Source organism: Thamnophis elegans, chromosome 4 (genome assembly GCF_009769535.1).
Source record: "Thamnophis elegans isolate rThaEle1 chromosome 4, rThaEle1.pri, whole genome shotgun sequence".
Classification (NCBI taxonomy): Eukaryota; Metazoa; Chordata; class Lepidosauria; order Squamata; family Colubridae; genus Thamnophis; species Thamnophis elegans.
Window position 1 is genome coordinate 108,208,398 of NC_045544.1, and position 25,644 is coordinate 108,234,041.

Here is a 25,644-nt window from a genome sequence, read left to right on the forward strand (position 1 = left end):
GTTTCATTTCAAGATAAAATGTATGCAGGGTGTTGTGACGTTGTGTAATATGCCTTGTAATCAATGTTGTGGTTATGCCGTGTCCTTGATTCATACTCTATTCTGAGCTATTTCTTTAAATTGCTTTAGACTTGGGCTGCTTGGCAATTATCTATCCTGAGTGGGGAAAGGGCATTCCCTGATAAGTGAAGTGTTTTTTCTGCATTTTCTATTGAATGATAAACTTTAGCAGCTATAAAGCACTTTCTGGACATGCATAAAATAGGTTGCCTGGATTATCTTTGGTATAAGGACAATAGAGCCAAGGTGGCGCAGTGGTTAAATGCAGCACTGCAGGCTACTTCAGCTGACTGCAGTTCTGCAGTTCGGCTGTTCAAATCTCACCGGCTCCGGGTTGACTCAGCCTTCCATCCTTCCGAGGTGGGTAAAATGAGGACCCAGATTGTTGGGGGCAATATGCTGACTCTGTAAACCGCTTAGAGAGGGCTGAAAGCCCTATGAAGCGGTATATAAGTCTAACTGCTATTGCTATTGCTATAGTTACTGTAAGATAAATTGATGATATATTCCCCTGATTCAAGTGGAGGTTAAGACTTACATTTATATTTGATTTTCTAAAGGCCAGCTGGTGAGTTGGTGGTTGGTGAGATTTTTGGTTCATATTCTGAAACTTAGTTCTTCATGGAATCACCCATTTATCTGTGACAGGTAAATCCAGCTGACCGATATCATCTAATGCCCATTATCACTCCAGCCTATCCACAGCAGAACTCCACATATAATGTGTCCACATCAACCCGAGCAATCATGGTGGAAGAATTCAAGTACGGTAAGCCATCTCCATTGCCTCTGTGTTTTGCATATTTCCTGGATAATCTGTTAGAAGTATTTTGCATTTTCCTCTTATGAATGGATACAAAAAAGTGCTCTGGATCATTTTTGTTCATTGGCAATCTGGTAGGAATGCATTTTCATTGATGAATATTGTTCTTTACGCAAAGATGGGTGTCTAATGATGTTTCATTTATTTTTCTATTTATTATAATACCACTTCAGTCTAAATCAATCTGTGCAACTTACAAAAAAAATAGATAAAACTGTCCTATGAATGGAGCTATTTCTGAATTAGTATTTGGTTGTTGCAAACATTTCTTAAAAGGATAAGGGAGACTTATCATCCTTCCCCTTGTTTCACCTCGGCAAAATTTAGGGAAGAAAGGATTGATTAGTGGGGGTAGGAAGGTCGACTTCATTCTCCCTTTCCCTCCAGGTGTATCTTTACTGATGCAAATAAACAGCATTCATGTCATTGTTGTTGATTTTGTTTGGTCCTATTTCTATCCTTATTCTGTAGCATTTTAAGAGAAAACAATAGCCTTCTTAAAAATGGCAGCAGAATTGCTCATTGGACAGGAGAGAATTCACAGAGAAGTCTGTCTTTTAGACATCTCTTGTTTCAAGGATTGTAGAAATGTGGCATTGGGAATCTTGATCTTGATGGGTGGATGGGCATTGGGCAGAATTAACTATTATTCCCCTTCTCTCTTTTCATATTAATCACTTATTTCTAACATCTATTTATCACTATGAGTATCCAAGATGAGATACAAAGTGTTCCTATGTAGTTTAGGGATAGGATGCCAGTGCTAAAAATAGAAAAGGTTGAGATGGAAATGTGGCACTATTTATAATCTATCCCAATGGGCCCAACTAGAAAAAACAATGGGATACTGGAGGTTAAGGAAAGTTCTTCATGAGGTTTGTTATGATTTAGAACTCCTGTTATTCTTAGTCGCAATGGTCTTTGTGGAACTGACACTTCTGAACTTATAACTGTTTAAACTGTTAAGGCACTTATTATAGGTGTGTATATTTAAACAGGTCTCACGGTTACAGATGAAATTCTTCAAGGAAAGTCGGATTGGCCAAAGCTGCTTGAGCCACCCAACTTTTTTCAAAAGTATAAGTATGTAAGATCACCAAAGGTTTCAGAATTCACATTTCAGCAACTAAATATTTTGTATTTTAGCTAACAGTGCAGCCTAAGCATCTTATGGGTAAAAGCATATACTAAAATAACAATAATGGAAATACAGCATATTTTTAAAAACTAAGTAATTTGAATGTGTTGGATCAAAGAAATCTGGGTGCAGTAGTAACATGTGCTTAGTGATAGCTGGGTAGGGTGTGGAATTCAACATTGTTAGGAAATATATTTGCAGTAGTGACTCTTTATTAATTTTAATATTTATTTATTTTTGAAATGTATTGGATTATCCTGTAGTCAGTCCATGACATGGTACAAAATGTTACCAAAGTTAGAGAACATAATCTTCACCCAAACAATTTAATTAATCTTGTAATGCAGCTGCAAACAGCTGCACCCAAGGCCAGCCTTCTCATTACATAAAGTAAAGCAATTCTTCAGGTAATAAATGTTGGATGATTGTGGCAGTGGCATGTTGGCTAATAGAGCAAGCTGCTTTCTTCAAATAGAGTGCCAAATATTATCTTGCTAACATGAATATTAATCCAATAGTAGACTGCTAATGCATGGTAAACAAAAAATGTATTGATTTTCTGTTCGGAAATGTGTAGCATTTTTTTCATTGGGTAGATTTATATTATGTTTATATATTTTATAATCAACAAAATATGTTAGGCACTGCACAGGAATTTTAGAGACAACATCTTATTTATTTAACCCATCTTGTAGAAAAAAGATGGCCTTTAGATAACCAAGTAGCACATTTTTGTGCAGCTCTATAAATTACAATTAGCACTTTCAATATTTTGAGCCACCCAACTTTTTTCAAAAGTATAAGTATGGAAATATTATTTGGATCTGCTGCAGTGATATTAGCTGTTCTAAAATGTTTGAAATGTACATGCACTTGGGTTATCAATATTATATAATGGCTAAAACAAGAATTGGTTAATCCTTCAACTGCTCCCTATACTGTATTTCCTGTGGTAGGAATCATGAATTTGTACTAGGAATTCATCTCTATGTCAGTCAAGTATCTTTTTTTCCAGTTTCCATTTTTGATAAACTGTCTTGCTTAAAACAAGCTCTTCTACCACTCTTGAATGATGCCGAAGCCTCCTTAGCCTTACACATGAACAAGAATTAATGTGGGAAAAGCACATCAATATACTTCAAGGTTAGGGAAGATTTTAGAAGAGACAGTGTTATAAAAAAGGTTAACACGAATTGAAGATTGAGTAATACAGTTTTAAATAGTTTAACAGTAGTTTTAATAGTTTAATTTAAAACTAAAACTATTAAATATATCAAATATTAGTTCTCTATTTTTTCAGGCACTATATTGTATTGACTGCTGTTTCTTCAACCGAAGAACATCATTTGGAATGGTAAGTCTATTTTTAAAATGCTGATAATAATCCTAATTTTAAAATCAAAAGCATTTCACAAAGGAATTGAGGGAAAATATCTTTCCCTCAAAGTCTTCATTAGGAACAAAAAGATTTATTTTCCAAATCAACTTACATTCAAGCATCCAAATTAATATTATGGTAATATTTTTTACAATGTATGTTCAGAAAAATTAACATAATCTCATATATTCTGTATAAATTATTTTGCAAGTTACTCTGGTTATTTTAAGATTTCAATTTATTTAACCACTTGCTTGGACTTCTATATTTTAACAAGGTTTGACCACATAATTTTAGATGTGTCTACAAGCATGAAGGGATAAAAAACATTGAAAAAAAGCTAAAATTATCAGTGCAACTCTGCACACAACCACATCAAGAGAGTTGCAGGATATACTCAGTTGTAGGCCCACCCATCATGTAATTCCTGTCTAATATCAGGTCAGTTCAATTTCTAACCACACTATCTGTTTTATGATTATACTCTACTAAGCCATAATGTGATTTACTTGCTTTGGCTTAACACATTGTTTGAAACTAACTACTATCCCATAATACAAATTAGTTTCCAATAAACAAATACAAACAATGGAGAACAGGTTTGAATAGAAATAGTTGTTTTTTCTGCTGGGCTAAGATCCTGGTGACTATCACAAATGTCTTCATTTTTATTGTCTCCAGTGAGAACCCATAATTCTTCCAAAGGCATTCCTACGATCCCTCTGATCATGATTATAGCAATAGCTATAGCACTTAGACTTATATACCACTTTATAGTGTTTTGGAGCCCTCTCTAAGCGGTTTACAGAATCAGCATATTGCCCCTAACAATCTGGGTCCTCATTTTATCCACCTCGGAAGGATGGAAGGCTGAGTCAACCTTGAGCCTGGTGAAATTTGAATTACCAAATTACAGGAAGCTGGCAGTCAGCAGAAGCAGCCTCTTGCATTATACTTCAATCACTGTGCCACCAGATCCTCTTTATTTATTCTCCTCTTCTTCTCTTCAATCAAAATAGTTGCTTTTAATAGTCTATTATGTGTTCACATTGCATGGCTCAAATATGACTTTCTGTTTATACATAATCTCAAGCGAGTAAATAATGCCTAATTAATCCAGGATGGACTAATTGATTCGTCTTGCTGTCTGTGGTTATTATGTTCTTGTCTGAATCTCTGAGTCAGAAACTAAAGAGACAGACCAGCAGCTTGAAGGATCAAAAAGCAATTAGCACCTATAGCAGTTTGAGGAGACAATAAGGCTTAACAAGGGAGACTCAAGTGCCAAGTTCTGTTAGGATGCCTCCCTCAAGAACAAGTGGAAGCTGCAAAGGACTGAGCAAAGGTAAATATTGTAGCATGCCTCCTTGAGAGGAGAGGATGGCTAATCCAGCCACATTAGCACTGGGGCTATATAAGAACTCCATGGAAAAAAAGTCACCTACTGGAGAAACTTGGCCTGCATTCCTGTCCCTCTTGCTCTGCATTTGGACCCTTTCAGGCTTACTCCTAGAATTCTCTAGTGATCAAACAATAGTCAACTATTCGACTGTTAATAGTCAACTCTTGTAGCTCTGCCTGTCTTTGTTCTGCTGGCAGATTCTTATGATTCAACTTAATGGATTGTTTGAAGTTTTAAGGTGTATGTGCTCTTTGGCTTTATTTATTGATTCAATTCATCCACCCTGAATCTTATCAGAAAAATTATGACAGAGCAACAAAATCCTGCGTCCTATGTCCCTGGCATCTATTTTTGTTTTAATGGATCCAGATACCAACATTCTTAGTCAACATCTCCAGATCTATGATTCTAAGTTTAAAGTTTTTGTCAATGGATAACTTTCACAAATATGCATCACAACTGAGAAGAACCTTTCTTTAAATATTCTGATCTTCATTTTAAAGATATCATAATCCTTCCTGATCTTGTTTAACACAGTGTATCCTACAATTAACATCCTCTTTATTTTTCAGTTAACTATCCATCTTCATTTTTAAGTGAAAGAAAATAAAACTATGTACCCCAATCATTTCTTCATTTTCAATTGTAAATTCACTAATGCAAGTTGACGCTCTTTACATTCAGTTAACAAACTTGTTTGCCTATGTATCTAAGACTGTCAAGAGTTCAACTTTAAGTTTTAGTTCCAGTTGTCATCTTTAGAATCTTGTCATTCTTATATTTGTTGAGACAGTTAGACAATATTCATCCTTGTTTTACTTCCTTCCATATACTGAGATGCTATATTTCCAAAGTCACTACTCATAGTAGCTTCTTGTTAATTGTAAATGTTCCTCAGAAGAATGACACACCATGAGTACCACATTCTGGCATTTACTCAAAGGTTTTGCTGTAGTTAATAATGCAGAGTTTCCTTCTTATATTTTCTTGTTTTCATTGTGAAAGTATAAAAGCAACATAAAATTTTTCCTGTATCTGGAATTTTCTTCCTTCAGAGTTGAGGATGACCCCAACATGTTGTGATTTGATAGGTGTTGGAACACCTGGCTTTATGCCGTAGTTTGGGCTCTAAATGTGCAAAGGACTTAGAGCCCCAAATTTCCTGATTAAATTCATATTTATGATAACATTTTTATTTAGCTGCCACACATCTTTAACTTTCTACTATAATGATTTTTTATTGTTTTATGATTGTTCACTGCCCAGAATCACTTGCCTGAGATGGACAGTTTAGATACTGTAGATGATTGATAGATAGATAGATAGATAGATAGATAGATAGATAGATAGATAGATAGATAGATGATAGATAGATAGATAGATAGATAGATGATAGATAGATAGCTAGATAGATGATAGATAGATAGATAGATAGATAGATAGATAGATAGATAGATAGATAGATAGATAGATAGATATAAAAATAAAGCATAAAATAAAATTAACAAAGGAAAATGCACAACATAGATTTTAAACAAGCTTAGCACATGTGGGAAATTTAAACTGAAAATACTGAAATAAATAAGGGACAGCAAGGCTTACTGAGATCATGATCCTCAATGGATCATTTGAGGAAGAGCTTAACATACTTGGTTTGGTTCTTGTGGGAGAAGATCAAGTACTGTGGTGTAACCTGATACCCCTTAAAATGAAAAATGGCTTTTTAATTCCACTCACAATATTCTGGAAGCGGGAAGTAGCACATGCATATTAAGATCAAATTACCCCAGAGCAATTATCAATAAAAGACTTTCCTACAGTTTGCAAATAATTTTATTATATGCATTATATAATGCATATAATATATGCATTGATTGTTTATGAATATTAAAAAGTGAAAAATACAAAAGCTATTTGGAAAAGTAGATAATTTTTCTGCTCTTTATACTCCAACTGATTTGTAGTATTTGTAAACATTTAAACCCTTTCAGAAAACATACATTTTGTAGCCCAAAAGGATTATCAAATTAGCTCTGGTTGATTATGTATTATGATCTCATCCTGAAGAAAGGCAATGCAGATCTAAAGACTACTTTGACTCTGATGGACAATATATAAACATAATTCTTTAAAAAAGGAGATGATGTTACCTTGTAAATCAGTATCAGCATTTTGCCCCAAGTCTAATTTATATATAGTTGCTACATGACATGGAGCGTTTTGTTGTGCTAATTATCTGGTGCTTTTTAATTTACCGGTTTTTATTTTTTATTTTTATTTTATTCAAACTTGTGATGGATATTTTTATTTCTGAAATAAGCAAGCATTCATCCTGTGGATGTAGAGAATTATAAATGCTGGAAAATAGCCCCAATATCTATCTATCTATCTATCTATCTATCTATCTATCTATCTATCTATCTATCTCTCTCTCTCTCTCTCTCTCTCTCTCTCTCTCTCTCTCTCTCTCTCTCTCTCTATCTCTCTCTATCTCTCTCTCTCTCTCTCTCTCTCTCTCTTCCCCTCCCTCCCTCCCTCCTTCCCTCCCTCTCTCACCCTCTCCCCCCCCCTCTCTCTTGTGTTTCATGCATTGTGCCTTCAAATTGCATGGTGCCAATTTCCAAAGATGGTAGCTCTTGACATTCTGACACATTTTCTCTTTGTAGGGTTGGCTTAGTGGAGTCTAAAATCCGTGTGCTTGTTGGACACTTGGAGAGAAATGAATTCATTACTCTAGCCCATGTAAATCCACAGTCCTTCAGTGGGAACAGGGATCAATACAAAGAGTGAGTTAATGTCAACACTATTGTATTGTGTTGTATTGATGTCTGCTTTTAAAGACAGGCTAATACTGCTAGTTAGAAAGTATGGTTTGTCTGTTTTTCCATCCTCAGTTGTTTTTTTGGGTAATGAGACAAAGTAAGCAGTGGGAAAATATGGGAGGCACATGATAATGTTGCTTATATGGGAGGCATATTTGAAGCCTTTAAGTACACTATTGTTAACTATTGGATTTTATATTTTATCAAATAGTTTTATATCTATGGATATTCTCAGTCATCCAAGATTGTCATCCAAGATTGTCCCAAAGTTACTTTTCAAAAGGCAACTGGACTTTCTTTGGGTTGTTTTTTTTTTACTTGGAAGATGTTTAGCTTCTCATCCAAGAAGTTTCTTCAGTTCTGAAGAAAGTTCAGTTGCCTTTTGAAATGACCTTTGAGTCAAATAGTTTTAATTATTCTTCTCAGCAAACTTTGAGGAAGCCCTAGAGTCACCCAAGCACACTTTCAGTTATCTATTTGTTTTGTTTCTATATAAAACTTATATGGCTGCCTATCCTATACACAAAAGTCTTAGGCAGTTCACAATGATATTCATTAAAAAGGGAAGAAATAAAGCCAACCACAAAGCAACACCATTTAGCCAAACCATAGCACCAAAAACTCCTACTTACTTTGCATTTACATTTGCTTGGGCTCCTTTGGATCTTTGCCCAATGTGAAATGTTCATAACCCTCCTGAAGGACTACTAGGGTAGAAGCCCTCCAGATCTCAGGGCACCCTCGGAAAAAGAGCCATACCTACTTTTATTAATTGACATGGAGTTAGTTTCAATATCAATGACACCTATTGTTTCTCTCTATTTTCTTTCAAACCATAATTCCTCGTGATAATTTCTAATGACTGGAAAACGTACATGTTTTGTAATCTTGAATTGCCTAATATGACTCAAAGAGGGTTTGAATTTTTAAAATATCTAATGTTGCTGATTTTTGTCTATTCAATGGGATTAGAATGTAAATAAGTATTGGGTTTATAAATGCATAAATGAATAAAAGCGTGGAGGAGAGTATTTGCAAGGAAGGACTATCTGATGTGAATAAAGTTGCTCACCTTGAACTTGCCTTTGCACATTTCCCTCTTTTTGTATCTACCTAGCCAGGTAAGGATAGGGGCAGACAAACTGTTTTGCAGGAGAATCTGATGAGAAAATAGTTCAGCTTCTTCCTGGCTGATTATATTCCTGGTTCCCCTAATAAGGGTCAAAGCAGTATGGAACCTGCAGTTCAACTTCATTTAGCCTCATTCAACCCTTGAGGGCATTTAGTGTGATGTTGCATGCCTTCTCCAGACTTCTCTGTGGTTCAGCTGCTGTACAAATTCTTTGAAAGCCCTGTTCCTGCTAACTGCAAGTCAAGGGAGACCTCCCAGTGTAGACACCAGAGCTTCTAGGAGAGGTTGTGAAGGGTGTGAGCTCCATCATTATTTGTGCTTTATAGAAGCATGGCCTTCCAGAAAATTAATAGTGTGAAAGCAAGGAAACATGTAGAGAAAGAATAAATGTAAAATGACAGTTAGTTTGGTAAAACCTTCTCCCTCCATTGACCTTGTTAGATAAAAGTGAGATGGGGAATATTTACCTTTTTTCCAGTGAGCATACTATGGGTGAGAGTGAGAGATTTTACACCTGAGTTTTTTCTCTCTCTCTCTTTTATCCAGTTATGTGTGAATTTATATAAATGTGGGCATGCAGATATATGTGCATGCAGTTGATATGCATGTCCAGCCCAGCTGAGCACTCCATAAAGTCCATAGGTCCCAACACATTGTTTTCTCTTCATTAGAATAATAAAAGTCAAAACTCTTCTCTATTGCAAAGTCCATAATTTCTTTGTAACATATAATGTTCTTTATTATGTTGACATCTGAATCTCTGCAAGGAAAACAGTCTAACGCATAAGTAATTTGTATTTAGCTCTTACCCACAACACTTCTGGCATTGGAGCATTTAATAATATGTTGTTTTGTGTCTCTCCCTCTAGAAGTGATTATGTGTCAATGTGGTTTCTGGGAATAATTTTTAAGAAACTGGAGAACACAGAGAGTGTAAGCGTTGACTTAACTTATGATATCCAGTCATTTACAGATACAGGTAAAGTTTTTTCCCCTTAAAAGTCCTGTTCTGAGTAGACCAATATTATTTCAGATGTATACCTCACTTTAGTGTACATGTGCCCCTGACATCTTGGCAACCAAGTGAAATGTCATCCATAATGAGATGGCTTATAAAAATGAGAAAATAAATATTTACCTATTAAATTTGTGTACCTCTCATCACACCTAAATGACTATGGGCGGCTTACAACAATACACTAATATGGCCATGGAGAAAATTTGAAATTGAATATTGAATAATTTGAATAATTTGTGCTGAAGTAAATTTCTCCTTTAGTTTTTTTCAAAGATTTACTATTTTTTAAATACCTTTAAAGTCTATTGGACTGACACAATCCTGATTTGTTGATTGCAAAAGAATACATGCTTTGCTCACTTTTTAATCACATCCTTTACATGTATATATTGAACCTGCTTTTAGATGAATCCGCTCCCTAAAGCCTTGGAATTATTGGCAATAGTGTAAAATTCAGTATAATCAATGGGAGTTTCTCTTAACTATGTTGTAGTGAAGCATTTATCTTTCCAAGCAGCGTTCTTGGAATTTAATTAGATTCTGTAGTTGGCTTTGCCATTAGAATTAAATAGGAGTTTTACAATGGACTCCCCTGGATGCATTTTCACGCAAGTCCAATTAGGACTCGTCCTTCCCCAGAGGAAGAAAAATAGGCTCACTATTCGAAATATATGAGGTTTTTATTTAGAGATGAAAAGTACCTTGTGAAATGTAGTTAATCAGTCAGCCTAGAAATTGCTGCAGAAGCTATTTTTGTAAGCCAAACATTGTAAGCAACATAGGTTTGTATTCATTGGAAAGAAAGAAAAAGCCAAAACTCACAATCATATTACATGTTTTCCAAAGTGAAGCCCTCTGCCCAGTAATTTGTTGAGCTTTCTCATAGCAGTTTTCCAATTGCTGGTTGTTAAATTTTCTGGAATTTTGCGAGCAAAGATGAATCTCCAACCTAACACATTGATCAGCTGTTCAGTAAATAGCAATGGGCAGTAGCTATGGAGTCATCAGAGTCAGTTATTAATTATCATCATGCCATTGCCTCTGACTCTATACAGACTAGGAAATTTATTTCGGGATATAAAAATATAGGTAGTCCTCCATTTATGGCTACAGTTGAGCCTGGAAGTTTGATCATATACCATTGCAGTTGTAAATTGAGTCATCACAGGACCAGACTAGATTTTACAGTTGCTTTTATGATGGTCATTGAGTGAATCCCATGTTTGTAAGACCAAATCTAGCTTATCCAATGGGTGCTTTTTTGCCATTTTTTTACCAGAAAATAACAAAAAACATTGCAAAGCATGGTCGTGTGACCATGGGATGCTGCAACTGGTTATAAATGCAAGCCAGATGCCAAGTGCCCAAAGTGAGATTATGTGACTACAGAAGTTTTGTAGCTAAACGTGTGTGTGTGTGTATGTAGACACACATTTACTTACATACATACATACATACATACATACATACATACATACATACATATACATACACTCACACACACACATAGACACACACTATTCTGTAGTTAAACATGTATATACTATTCTAATTGTATAAGCTAGTCCTTTCCCCTTCTATTAATTTATTTTTTTCTTGAACAAGATCTTGTTTTAAGTTATATAAGCTCTGTATTAGAAAACATTAATCATTTTATATTAATTTAATGAAGACAATAAACCAGTTGGCCGTTGTTGTGTTATAAAATCACTAACTCCCATGAAATGATATCGGCCGAGTTAACATGTCCAGTATGCCTCATTATTTCATTGCATGATCAAACTAATAAACTAAAGAAGATTGATGCTTAATTCTCTTGGGGGGGGGGAATTATCTAGGCTTTCACTTCAGAATCTTAACAATCAGATTCCAGAAGAAAAAAAGATTGTGTCTATATCCCTAGGTTCCCCCTATTTTACCCTGCTTGTAAAATTAAGTCTACTGGACCACTAGGCAATCTGATATATACTTCATGGGTTGGGAAACTTCTTCCAGCAGCAGCAGGACAGCAAGTTAAAGACTGATCAAAGTTGCTTGAGTTGTCGGATAACTTCTTGACTTTATCATCTTTGATCTTAGTTTATAGGCAGGCAAACAATATCAACATGTTGAAAGAAGGCATGAAGATTGAAGCTACTCATGTGAGGAAGAAACAACTCCATTTTTATTTACCAGCAGACTTCTTGCAGAAGAGGAAAAAGGTTGGTCCAAATTTTGGGTTATCTGACAATACTTCATTTACAGATCTGGGTATTTATAAACTGGAATTATCTCAACAGAGCGTGCCTGATCTTGGTGGACATGCTTGTGGGGTCATGTTGAAAAAGTCAATGGAAAATGATAGTGGTTTGGACACTTACAGCAGTGCAGAAGTTACCACACAGTGCAGTAGTGTTCCCTCATTCAACAACGTGGTGGAATATTGCAGTACATCTTTTTCAAAAGGGATAGAAAGGTGAGTGTTGTGTGGCTGTGTCAAGTATCTGTCATATGGGTAGCATCAGTATTACTTCTAAGATGTGAGCAATAAATAATTTGCATGGGTATTTGTATGTGTTCTGGCCCAGCTCCCCAATCATGACAAATCCTCTGATGTGAACTCAAAAGATTCCTTGATCAGGAATGCCAGCAGCCCTGGCAAGAAGTTTTTCTTGCAGGCTAAGTCCGGCTGGCCGGAAGATGAATAGTTGACTGCCACACCTATTCATCACCGTCCCCTGCCTTTTATCCCCAGAGCTAGGGTGAGACCTCACTAGCAGCAGTGGATCGGCCCACGGTTTTCCACTGCTCTCCTCTTCTTTGCCTTCTGCGCAGCCATGCATCAGGCACTGGACCCAGCTGTTCCTCCTCTTCTTCATCAACCACCTCCAGATCTGGGGGCTATTGACTCTCCATCTGAGGGCTGATCGATGGCCCAGGCTCCGCCTCTCTCTGAAAGCTCCATTTCCTCTTCCCCCTTGGAGCTCCCAGGTTGCCCTGATGCTGACCCTGACTCCCATACCTCCTCTCCTCCTCTGATTTGGCTACTGGAGGGGCCGACAGGCCACAAGTGTATAGTTTTTTTTAAGGCCTTGGAAGGCCAGAATGATACGAGATATACAGTATATACCACCAGAATAGGAGAAAACAATGTTCAGCCTGTGCTTTGAGGGATTTAGTAGGACTTAAGAGACAAAACGGATGCAAAATAGAATTTAAAGCACCTGTATTTTGCCAAATAGGGGAGGCAGAAAAACTCTCTATAAAATCATGGTCTCACATAGTGTGATTTGCCCATTCCTAAGCCAGCTTATGTTGTGTTGGTAACAAAGGAGAACAGGCTTCCCAGAGGCTTGCTAAAGTGTAAAACCTGGTCCGCTGCCTTCAATAAAGCCGCACCACGTTTACCAAACTTTTGCTCCTAATTACCTGTATTCCTTGCATCTTTTTGGTCAAATTTCTGTCAGATACCCTGGGAGTCCCACTTGAAAAAATTATCCCAGGTAATTCTTACGTTTTCTTTTTCTACTTTCACTTTTGAAAAGGACACAATTTCTCATAAACATTTCTGAAATGCTTCTAACAACAGTCCCTGATTTTGTCCCATGAATACATTCACTCAATAGTCTCATTACTTTTTAGTTCTGGTCACTATATTGGAGGCTCCTTGTTTAGCCTTCTTCACTCACTCAAGCAATTTATTTCCATCAAAATCATTAAGCATTTTACTTTTTCTTTTAATCTTAGCCACCATCTCATTTTAACCTCGTTCTTTTCAACTATTTTTTTCCTATAGACCAGTGTTTCTCAACCTTGGAGACTTGAAGTCCTATGGACTTCAACTCCCAGAATCCCCCAGCCAGCACAGCACAGCACAGGACTTCAAGTCTCCAAGGTTGAGAAACACTGCTATAGACCTTATCTTTCTTTACCCTTATATTTGCACTAATTCATTTTCCTCACTTACAGCCTCTTTCCCATTGTCATTCTACCAAGCATCCCCCTACATGTTTTCATTAACATAACTCCATAGACTTTGATGGCATGAGTAACATAATACTTTTCTCTTTTCCAAGCTACTTCCAAATTTTTTTTTCTTAAATCATATAGAATTTCTCTAATTAATTCCCTCAGTTTGCCAACATAAATAATCAGATTTCCTCATTCACTCTTTTTCTATGTGTGCTTATGAATAGACTTATTCTTAAATCATGTATCTCAAATAGACTTTTTCTAAACAGAGATACTCCAATTGTCATTCTCCTCAATTCTCATCTATTCATTAAGTCATACCCATCCATTTTCCCATGTTATTATGGAAGGCTTTTATCATCATGTCTCCTCATCTCCATGAAATGTTTCTTAACCGGTGCTGCTTTTCACAGGTCTGATGTCTTTCAAAAAACTACTATATCTGAAAGGCAAGAGAAACCAAGGACCATCACTCAGTCAGCAATGTCTGTACCAGGTAGTGGCTCTTGTATATTCTAATTTCAAAATTAATTAATATTCTTTTTAGGACTATTAAATACAACTTAACGTTACTCCAATTTGCAGGCTTGAATCTTACAGCTTCAGCAAACACAACTCTGCCTTTAAGTTCCGGTAGTGTCTCCATGGCCATAGAGCAAAATAAAACTCCTCCAACTATCATCCTTGATCCTACTCATTCCCAGGGACACCTAGATGACATAGGTTCTATTAAAAATAACTCTACACATAAGAGAGATCACTCACCAATCTCTGAAGATTGTTTTAAGCGGCTGAAAGATGTAGACCAGGTAAGTGTCTCTGTGCATAAGTTCCAATGCAGCATGAGTGTTAAAATTGATTGTCAAAGAGGACACAGTAGTTACATGACTGATAACAAAACTCCCTGAGCACTACAGCTTCTAACTAAGTGAAAGTTTCTTTGGAATAACTATAAATAGAGATTGTGATCTCTTGAAGAAAAACACCCAGATTGACTCAGACTTTAATAAAGATGAATATCTTAGTAGTAATAGCTCTTCAATGGGCATAAGTAATGTTCCTTCTCCCTCCCCCCCATGCACACTCACCTCCCATGGGGTTTATAGATAATTTAATTGCTTGTATAATTTATACCAAACAAATTGAGTTTGTTTCCTGGCAACACATTCAGGAGACATTCCTGCTTTTTGAACTATTGTCTTAGTTTAGCTATTGGGGAATGAAGTGAAGTAAGGAATGAATGAAAAGGCAGAATAATATGTTGCATGACAACATGATTGTTTGTAATTTGTTGTGTCTTCGAAGTGTGAAATGAAGGGCTAAACCTGGCTATACATAGCTTTCAATAATTTGGTGTATTTCATCCAAATTCAGCTCTATTACAATATCAAACTCAACATTAGTGTCAAGACTCAGAGATGGGAAGGAAGGAAAACACTATATTACTTTGTACAAGTTTCATTTGTCAGAGTAAGTGGTGAGATAAATTGAATGCCGCAATTCATTACATCATTTGTGCAATGACATCATGATGTATGTGATGTCAGTATAGCTTGTACCTGCTGCCTATGGCCCAGTGGTACTTGCATTTTGTCCAATGACTTATGCTTTTCTTCCTTTTAGCACAGCCTTAACAACACCCTGGCTCTTCCAACCTTTGATACACAAAGATCACAGGTATTAAGTAAACATTTACATTTGAAACAAAATTGGAGATAATAACTGATGCTTGGAAGACTTTTAATATTTATGTGGTTTTCATTTTATTTTTGTGTTCTGAAATACACCTACATGCTTCGTAATTTGCTCTCACTGACAGGAACTTAGATTTGAGTGAGAAGAGGTGTTTCAGAGTATGCAGCCACCCGTCTCTGAGTTACTAAGAATATAATCCTGCTCTTAGGATTATGAGTCTGCACCAGGAAGCTCACAGTTCATGTGCTTTCTGAAGTATCTCTTTTATCAAATCTGAAGTATTGCCTACACTTAATATATAATTTGTACATTATACTATTTTTTAGGAGTTGCCACTCTTCTGCAAAGACTTCCAGATTGGCTTATAAATTAAAAGCTTTAACTCCTCCATCTCCTTCAGTAGCAGTAAAAGAAAGCTGAGCAGCTGGAGATGACACATCTCTTAGCAGTAGGATTGATGTCAGATATTGCTTTGATCTAGGCTTGTACTCATATCTCTGGAATCTTGCTTTCCTCGTCTGATTTTAGTTTTCATTTGCAGCGGCTTTCTAGTAAAGAATTGCCAGATTCATCTTCCCCAATTCCAGCAAGTGGTATGGTTCGTGTTGTCAAAAACTCCATCAGACTGACTCTTAATCGATAGCAGTGCTTTACCAGGTAATAGTAAGGGCATTGCATTTTCATGACTATTGCTTATTTCTTTGGTTCAATTGTTGCTTTTACGCTCATGCTTCACTTTTGAATTTTGATGTGCCTGCAACCACTTATAAATTTTTTTTAACTCACAGAAAAGGTGCCCTGATCCACTCCAGCTTTCTATCAGAATTATCTAGTACTAGAATTAGTTCCCCTTTTTCTCTTGTAGGGCTTATTTAATTTTTCCAACTTGATCTACAAAGATTGAGGGGGATGGCTGAGAAAGAAGACTTCCATTGTGTATGCAAAATTCCAGCTATACTGTGCTGTATTGAGTGGAATCCTGATTATATTAAATGGATATTTTTATAGATACCATGCACAGTTGTTGAAGTATGGAACATAATTTCTCATTTTGTATTCATCAACTGTGTAGAGACAGTAATTCCCAAAATTTCCAACCAGTGTCTCGGTATCAGGAAGGCATTAGATTAAGAAATGATATTATATCAACAATCAACAAATGTGTTGAATTTATGTTTTACCAATAAGGTATATTTTACTGAAGGTATGTTTTACTAATAAAATGTGTTGAATTTATGTTTTACCAGTAAAGGGAGACTAGTATAGATCTATTTCAAGCTATTTAACTCTCATCAACTAGCCACACACTGCTAGGATTCAAACCAAGGCTATTTGCATATTATGTAGATGTATTAACCTCTAAGCCACGGGCTCTCCTCGCTTTTTTGGCTATATCAGGGGAGAGATTAAATGTTTTTTTTTCCAGTGAGACCGATCTATCAGGGCAAACTGGTCTACCCAATTATGGGATGGAGCATACTGCTTCGGCTTTTGCCTTTCAGCCCCAATCCAGGAGCCTTTGCAGGCAGTCACTTTCACAACAAACTATTTTCACGACAAACAAAAATAGTTTTGTATAATAATAGACTGGCCTCATGGGAAAAAAACACTTAACAAATGAATGCTGGTCCTTTTTTATGCATAAATTTAACAATATGCAAACCTTATAATTTAAAAGAAAATAATATAAATAAGTTTCACTTTGAAACGCATAATTTTGAAATATTGACTCAAAAGAAAAAAGATTTTCATCATCAGCACTATATGATATTCTTCTGTTAAAAGGCATCCTGAAGTTACTGTATCCATACTACTATAATAGAAAGCAACACTCAAAGAATGAAGACGGAGACTGCATCCAAAGGGTACAATCTCAGCTCCGGCTTGGATCTCTCATGACAGCTGGGAACTTCCTGAATCACTGCTCCGAGCTGGCTTCGAGGCAGTGCTTAGTGGACCAATATTGGCATTATACATAGCATCCCTCCTTCTTTAAAATGGCTTAATCTTCTATAGATTTCTCTCTTCAGGTATTACACTGTCATAATTGTAAAATTTCAAACTGCTAGTCCTCCAAAATGTGTGGTGTGTGGGTATTCTTCTAGTGTAAAGCTTATTCCCTTCATTTGGACCTTTATTTTCACTGTGCAAATGCATAGCTTTATTTTAAGTCTTGAATTGTTCTTTCAGCAGAAATGTCTTTGTTATGAAAAACCCAAAAAAATATTTCCTTCCTTTATTTTTTCCTAAAGGGGATGGCATGCAGAGTACTTTGCCCTGGTGTGTTTCTAAATTGTTATTAATGTCAGTTCAGTACAGGGGTGCAGGTAGTCTGAAGCTCTCTCTTAAATATATTCTTAACACTGTTGTTTTAAACCAAAAATCCACAACTAGTCTCCATGGTATGCTTGCTGGTGATCTGCATAGCAGGTCGCCATAGGGGTTCTTATAAAGTGAAAAATGCACAGGAGTATGTGTGTATATATTGGAGGTACTTCTCCTTTAAAAAGCAATCTTTTTGGAATATATATAGAAGTCCCCCAAAAAGCTGCTTCCCCTGGAGACTCACAAAAGGAAAACTAGAGCACAATTTTGGTCATTGTTCAGTTGCATTAAAGCCCTATAATAGTCAGATATAAACTTAACTTCGATGCTTCTCTCTACACATCCAGCACTCCAATTTTAAACCAATGGGAATGAAATAGGCTTCAGTGTTTAGCTAGATTGCATAAATAAAAATGTAAACAGATTCATATCTTCAACATTCCTGGAATGCAAACAGAGTAATTAGTGTATTACTTGAATTTCAGAATTGTTAGACGGCCTTGTAAAACTATAATTTGCAATCCAATCCATTTTTTCTCACATGTTGAAAGTTCTGAAAATTATTTTCCCTATTTTGGCCTGCCTTGTGAATGAGTGCTCTTTAATCTTTTGTGAACTGGGATTTGGGAATCATGAGTTTTACTCAAGTTTGACTTTTGTAGTTTTCTGAAAAACTTCACTAGAATCAATGTCTCCCACTAGAAGATCACTTGACTCTTCCAAACCCATGTTTCCTTCAGAGCCCATGGCCTGATATGCCAGGAGTAAATACTGTTTTCAAATCTTAAATTTTGTAATGTGTGCTTTTGTAAAAAAAAGATAATCGAAACAAAAAGTGTATGCAGAGTATTTTTGTATGTACTGTAAAATATTTTTCAAAGAAATGTAAATCCTAGTCTCATCTGCTTCATTTATAGAATACTTATGAAGCTCTTTGCTTCTAGTTACAAAATAATGAAGGTAACAGGTTTTTATTCTGATAAAATGCAGATTGGTTATTCCCTGAGGAGATGTCTATGGAGATTTTCAGTCATCCAGGTCATGGTTGTCACAAAGACATGCTTTTTTCAAGAGGCAACCAGACTTTCTTGTTTTTCTTTGAAGACATTTCACTTCTCATCCAAGAAGCTTCTTCAGCTCTGACTGGATGGTGGGGAATGGAAGGATATATATTCCTTTCAGACAGCTGGTCAGTTGCATTCTTTTAGAAAGTCACTGAGGCCATTTGGAGATTTATCTGTGTCCTTGGGGTCACCTGACTAGTACAAACAGTTGTGGAGCCTTCTTGGAACTGCTGAAAGGACACTCTGGTAGATTTTCTGAGGAGTTGCAAATGGAATTTTAGAAAGATTTTAAACTTGTAGACTGCAACTTGTTTTGGACCAAATTCAACATTAATTTAATTCTCCTAAATGACCATTGCAAACAAGCTGATACAAATCTGTGAAAAATGGTATGCTATTTAAAATTCAGACCAGAGGTAGTGTCAGTAGAACATAATTCCAACAAGATTCCTGTTTGATGTTATGAGCATCTATAGTTCCTATTAATTTATATGGTATGGTTAAGATTGTTTGCCTGGAAATTGTTCTTTTGACTTAGGTCATCATGACAGTTTCAGTTTCAAACGGGGCTTAGTCATCTTGCACAAATAATAGATGCTCAAATCTGGCTACAAATTACATCGTTCTGGAAGATTTAATGAATCATTTTGATGATAATAATAATAACAACAACAACAACTGTGGAAAAAGAAATCAACAACAACAACAATAACTGTGGAAAAAGAAATCGTGTGTTGTCCCGATTGTAATTGGAGCCCTTGGAGCAATACCCAAAGGGCTACCTCGCTATTTGGAAATTTTAAATTTATCAGACTTCAACATTCTGATTCTACAAAAAACCACCCTACTTGGAACAGCTTATATTCTCCGACGTTACCTTAACAGTTCCTAGGTCCTTTGTTAGGACTCGAGCTGTTGAGCTACCAACCAGCCCCAAAGGCTGTGAATCTCACCAAAGATTAACCACATAACAACAACAACAACAACAACAACAACAACAACAACAATAATAATAATAATATACAACTGGAAGAACATCTTTGTTAGCAATATCTATGGTCCAGTGCATTATGAAATATAAAAATATTTCATTAGTAACTTCAGTGCTTAGAGATTATAGAAAGATGTTGACCTCTAATTCAAACTTCCCCAATCAAGTGCCCTCTGGGTATGGTGGGATAAAAGATCCATTAAGCCTTGGTACAAGGTTGGAGAATGTTGTTTCATTTTACATAAGGTCTAAATGAACATTTCCCAATTTTGCAAAGCTTCACTTGCTGATTTTGATTAAGACACAATGTAAGTGAAAAGTGAAGCTCCTGTTATTGTGAGCTGGTGTTGATACTCTTCTCCACCTTTAAACATATGTTTCTGAGTAGAATAGCACTTCATTCATCTCCCTGTAGTATCTATGGAGATTCTCAATCATCCAGGACAGGTCATGGTTGTTCCGAAGGTGCTTTTTGCAAAAGGTATACTGGACTTTCTTGAAGGGGGGTTTCTTTGAAAATGTTTCACTTCTTCATCCAAAAACCTTCTTGGATGAGAAGCAAATTGTTTTCTAAGAAAAAACCAATAAACTCCAGTTGCCTTTGGAAAAAGTACCTTTGGGTCTTCTATAATGCCATTCCTACCACAAGAATGTAAGTTTCTGTTGGCTCAGGGGCTGCATTGGATTTTCTATGATGTGGAAATACTCTAGAAATGAGTAAAGCCAATATCCGGTTTGGAAGGTAGTTTCAAGAATTATAACTGTTGAAACTGGTGTCTTAAGCATCAATATTTTGTCTACTAAATTTGTCCAAAAATGAAAAAGGTTCACATTTTTCAGGGGGGATGCTGAAGTGAGAGGTTTCACTTTTTGTTACCCTGCCCTATAGTTTGGAAATAAAGAAATTATCTCAATCATTGAACCCCCTCATGAAGATTCCACACCTAATCTTAGTTGTGTCTTATTTGGATGTACTCTTGTGTGGAGTTGCCTTGATAAATTGGCCAGAAGCCAGTTGGATCTAGAAGTAATATAGCAATAGCTCTTAGACATATATACTGCCGCATAGTGCTTTAGAGCACTCTCTGGGCAGTTTATATCAGCATATTGCCCTCAACAATCTAGATACATCCTCATTTTACCAACCTCAGAAGGATGGAAGGCTGAGTCAGCCTTGAGTCTCATCAGGATTGAACTCCAAACTATGAACAGAGTTTTCCCACAATGCTGCATTCTAACCACTATGCCACCAGGGCTCCTTTCTGGCAGATAGCTGGGATTTGCTGGTAAATTTGTCTTTTCTGGCTTCCAGTTTTTATTTTAGGGGTAAGGTTAGGTTAAAATTTATTATATCTTAGAGCAGTGATGGGCAACCTTTTTGGCGTGGTGTGTCAAAAATTGGCAAAAAATCGAGCATAACTCGCGTTGTGTGTCACTTCGACAAAAACATAATGTTGCGCAATTTATAGTTTAAACTACAAAAATGTATAATTGCAATATATAATTGTATTTAATAAACCAAAAACAAATTATTTAACATACCTGCTTAGTAACTTCTTTGTTCATCAGTCGATTTCGTATGTTGCCCTTGATATTATTGAACTTGTTTGGGGTGCCGTGAACCAGGGCTGTGGAGTCGGCTGCTTCCAGCTCCACGTCCTCATCAACATGCCACTCCAGCCCGCCCCTGCTATGAATATTCCTAGTGACGCGAGGGCAAAGAATATGAATATTCATAGCGGGGGCAGGCCGGAGCGGCATGTTGATGAGGACGTGGAGCTGGAAGCAGCAGACTCCACAGCCCTGCCGTGAACTGAGATAAGTGTGGTGCGGTCGTAACCGACAGTCCCAGGAGTAGACTCTCTGTGCCGGCCTGACTGGAGAGAGGCGTGCACTGTTCCCGCGCTCCTCTCCTGCGGGTCCTCCCTCGCCGCGCTGATGACGTGTGTGTGCACGGCACGCACGCCTTACCAGCAGCCCCTGCGCTCAGAAAGGGGCGGTGGCGATACAGTAAGTAAGTGTGGGCGGGGGAGATCACACGTCCCGCCCCCCCCCCCCGTTCCTCCAGCACAGATTCTTTCATCCTCGGCAGCCGTGCAGGAGCCGAGGATGAATTGCATGAAATCCTGTGCGTGTCACCCCAAATGGCTACGCGTGTCAGCACTGACACGCGTGTCATAGGTTCGCCATCACTGTCTTAGAGCATAGAGATGTCCGTTTCTCAGGTGAACCTGTCTGCAGATTAAACCCACAAAGGTGTGCTTCAATATTTCTCCCTTTATGAAGGAAAAACTGAGGAACAGTGAATGTTCCTCCTTTATAATTCTACCTGGAGTCCAGGGTGGGTGTGGCCATCTTGACATTGCTCATGTCGGGGGTATCTGGGGTGGCCTGAGCGGAAACGGGCTCCTGCCACCCTCTGCCAGTAAAAATGGAGCTCAAGTGGGCTGCATGCGCCCCCCCTGGAGCTCTGTCTTTGCTGACAGAAGGCAGCAGGAGGCCATTGCGGCTGAAAACAGAGCCTGGGAGGGCCACACGTAGCCTTCCCATGCTCTGTTTTTGCTAGCAAAGGCACTCAGGCCGATCCTTTGCTATTTCTAGGGTGGCCCCTGAGGCCAGATCTAAGCACCCGATGGGCTGGATACAGCCCCCAGGCCTTGAGTTTGACACCCATGTTGTACATTATTTCTGTACACTTGTTTTAAATTTTTCTTTTAAAATACATTGCTATTGCCTATTACAAGTTGGTGCTTAATCCCAAAGAACACCTCACTCCCATCTCCCATTAATACTTGTCAAGTCTTGATGTAAAATATACATAGATGCATCATTAAAAACTAACAGCTCAAATTGTTTTTCTGGGGAGAAAGAAAACTCACCTCCAAGGCCACACTTGCAACTTTAGGCGGATCTGGTAGTTTCACCAGCTCTCCAAGATTTTCAGGAACTTTCACTACAACTGTTAGCAAATCAGTTCTTCTGTTGTCAAAATTTCTTTCATGGTGTCTGTCATTTGTTTTTATTCTTTTCTGCCACTTTCCCACTATTCCCACTTTCCTGCCATTAAAGAATTTAGGTTCCTTTCTCGTATTCACAACAAAATATTTTCTTCCCGGGGGCGTGGCCTGTTGCCGAGGAGGGCTCCACCGAGCTCCTCAGAGATCTGGTCTGTATATCTAAATAAGATCATAGATAGCACCCCTTTTTGGCAAAAAAAGGGGCAGGGAGTTGCTCTGTAGGTGAGGGTCTATTCGGAAGCCACAGCCTTTTTCTCTTTTTGGCTGTGGATAAAGATTAGATCCAGCCGGAGCGGAGCTTTTATCTCCAGCCATTTCTTCTCAGCTGCTTTTTTTTTTGGCAGCCCCAGACAGGCTAGCCCCCCCCAGGACAAAACAAAGTTTTTTCAAGATAGAATTGATACGGGCGGGTCCCACCCCTGTGAGATTTATGCTTTTATTACTATCTTAAATACCAGCACCATCTGTTAGAGACTTCTTTGTCTAAATGGACTTCAAAATGGCGATTTCTCTCCGTGGATGATTGATACTGGATGTACTTAGCCGGTTTTACCTCCCTGCAGACCGCTCCTTAACAAAATAAACTCTTCTTCTTTGGGAATAGAGGGGAGCAAAGCGCTGCTTACTTGTTTATTTATGATGGCACCCAGGTCAAAGAAGCGTCTTGCTACAAATGTGTCTAAAGAATTTAAAGATTTTTTACTGGAACCACAGCCTTTGTCTCCTATGCCCTCTACTGGAGAATTTTTAACACAGGAATATTTCTTTAAAATGTTTAATGCTTTTAAACAAGAAATTAAGGGATTTGTATTGGAACTTTATGATGAGTTAAAGTCTAAAGTTAATCAAATGAAGGCGAACACGTTTGTAGCCGTGTCTGCCCTGTCAGATTACTCTGCTGAAATAGAGAACAAATTGGAAAGTTTGGAGAAGGCTAATTTTAATTTGACTACCAATATTCAAATTTTACAACAAAAAATTACAGACACTGAAAATCAGCTTATGATGATAAATCTTAATAGGAAGGCATTTGCAATAAGAGTTAGAGGATTCCGTGAAAAGGAACAAGAGAATTTGAAACAGACATTTGCTGAAGCCTTCAGCCATGCGGTGGGAAGTCCGGGACTTAACTTTGATTGGCAGATTCGGAAAATCTATCGCCAGAACTCATTGATAGCGGAACAGTGACAGCTCCCGAGGGACATAATTATATATTTTTCTACAAAAGAATCTAGAAATGCGATTGTGCAAAAGTTTCATAATAACAGTCTCCAAGTTGATGGCCAAAACCTGATTGTCTTCAAAGATATTCCTTTCCAGATCCTGAAAGCAAGAAGGGACTACACCTTTTTAACTAAGGAGCTTAGGAGTCAACAGATTCGATACAGATGGGAGGCCCCTGCCGGTATCACGGTTACATTTGAGAATCAAAGATTTCGTCTTAACTCTGTTTCGGAGGCTCAAGATTTCTATTGCAGGATTCTGAAGGCGGGACTCCCTGACTCGCTTGGAAGAGAGGAGAGACAAGCGGAAGGAGAAGGCAAACGGCAGGCCATGTGGTTGCAAGATGGAGGGGGTAGCCTTCCCTCCCTCGGAGAAGCAGAAAAACGGAGATTGAGAATTTAGACATTTCAAAATATTTGTCAAAGTTGAGGACTGAATGGGGGTTTGAGACCTCTCTCCGGTAGAAAAAGCGGACTATTTCTTATTAGAAGGGAAAGCTGGGTGAAACTACTTTGAGCTAGATTTTAAATTAACGTTAGCATAAATTTGATAGTGGTAAACATCTGACAAGCAAGGGATGAGGGTAAAATATATGTGGAATGATTTACGTTGTTTAAAGCTTATTAGAACAGAAAGTCGGTTGGGATTATCTTAAGATAAGTGTAAAAAGAATGCGGAATGACTTATGTTGTTTAAACTTTGTTAGAAGGGACTACTTTAAAACAGAAGGTTAACTGACTCTTGCTGAAAGTATTATTTGAATATGTGGAATGATCCATGCTATTTAACTTTTATTAGAAGGGAAAGTTGGTTGAAATTGCTTTGAGTTAGATTTTAAATAAATGCTAGTATAAATTTGATAGTGGTAAATATCAGATAAGTAAGGGATGAGGGTAAAATGCATGTGGAATGAACTACGTTATTTAAATCCTATTAGAAGAGAAAGTCGGTTGGAATTATCTTAAGATAGAAATTGATTTCTGTGTAAAGTAATATTTGATCTACGCTGCTTAATTTTACTAAGAAGGGGAAGCTTGGCTAGATCATTTTGAATTACTGTTTGAAAAGGAGGTTAAGAAAGATCATTTACGCTGTTTAAATTTTACTAGAAGGGAAAGTTTGACTACTCTTCTGTAAAGTCATATTTGAATATGTGGCATGAATCACGTTGCTTAAATTTTATCGGAAGGGATTATGAGGTTTAGGAAGAGGAACGGGAGAGTCTACAGAAGGTTGGGGTAAATAGCAAAGAAGTAAGAGACGAGAATAAAATATAGATAGAATGATTTATACTATCTAAGCATAGATAAAGATGGGGGGCTGAGATCAACATAAAGAGTGGTTTCTTTTTTTTTTTTCTTTTTTCTTTTCTCTCTTCTTTTTTTTTTTTCTGGTTTTCCTTCTTTTGACATATTACTTTTATTTTTTAATCCATATGTATACAAGATATTTTAGACAGAAGGTAGTGCCAGGTGTGGGCCCTGGGAAGTCGGGAGGATTAGGGATGGGGATTTGGGGGGGTGGGGGGGTGGGGGGGGTGTTAATATAGTCTTAATAAGAACAAGAATGTATTTATATACGGTGGTTCTTTTTTTTTTTCTTTT

The 25,644-nt window shown here is 37.3% G+C and overlaps 1 protein-coding gene across 1 annotated transcript in view; it reads left to right on the forward strand.

Moving 5' to 3' along the window:
• Positions 1 to 18,816, forward strand: part of PAPOLG (poly(A) polymerase gamma) — a 36,269-nt gene extending 17,453 nt beyond the window's left edge. Inside the window, exons 11-22 of the mRNA XM_032217118.1 lie at positions 709 to 829; positions 1,882 to 1,966; positions 3,322 to 3,375; positions 7,468 to 7,587; positions 9,625 to 9,734; positions 11,853 to 11,974; positions 12,053 to 12,228; positions 14,138 to 14,220; positions 14,310 to 14,533; positions 15,348 to 15,401; positions 15,961 to 16,076; positions 17,205 to 18,816. Of these exons, the coding sequence (XP_032073009.1) occupies positions 709 to 829; positions 1,882 to 1,966; positions 3,322 to 3,375; positions 7,468 to 7,587; positions 9,625 to 9,734; positions 11,853 to 11,974; positions 12,053 to 12,228; positions 14,138 to 14,220; positions 14,310 to 14,533; positions 15,348 to 15,401; positions 15,961 to 16,062 (1,251 nt within the window). The 3' untranslated portion in view covers positions 16,063 to 16,076; positions 17,205 to 18,816. The remainder of the gene's footprint in view (positions 1 to 708; positions 830 to 1,881; positions 1,967 to 3,321; positions 3,376 to 7,467; positions 7,588 to 9,624; positions 9,735 to 11,852; positions 11,975 to 12,052; positions 12,229 to 14,137; positions 14,221 to 14,309; positions 14,534 to 15,347; positions 15,402 to 15,960; positions 16,077 to 17,204) is intronic.
• The last annotated feature ends 6,828 nt before the right edge of the window (positions 18,817 to 25,644 follow it).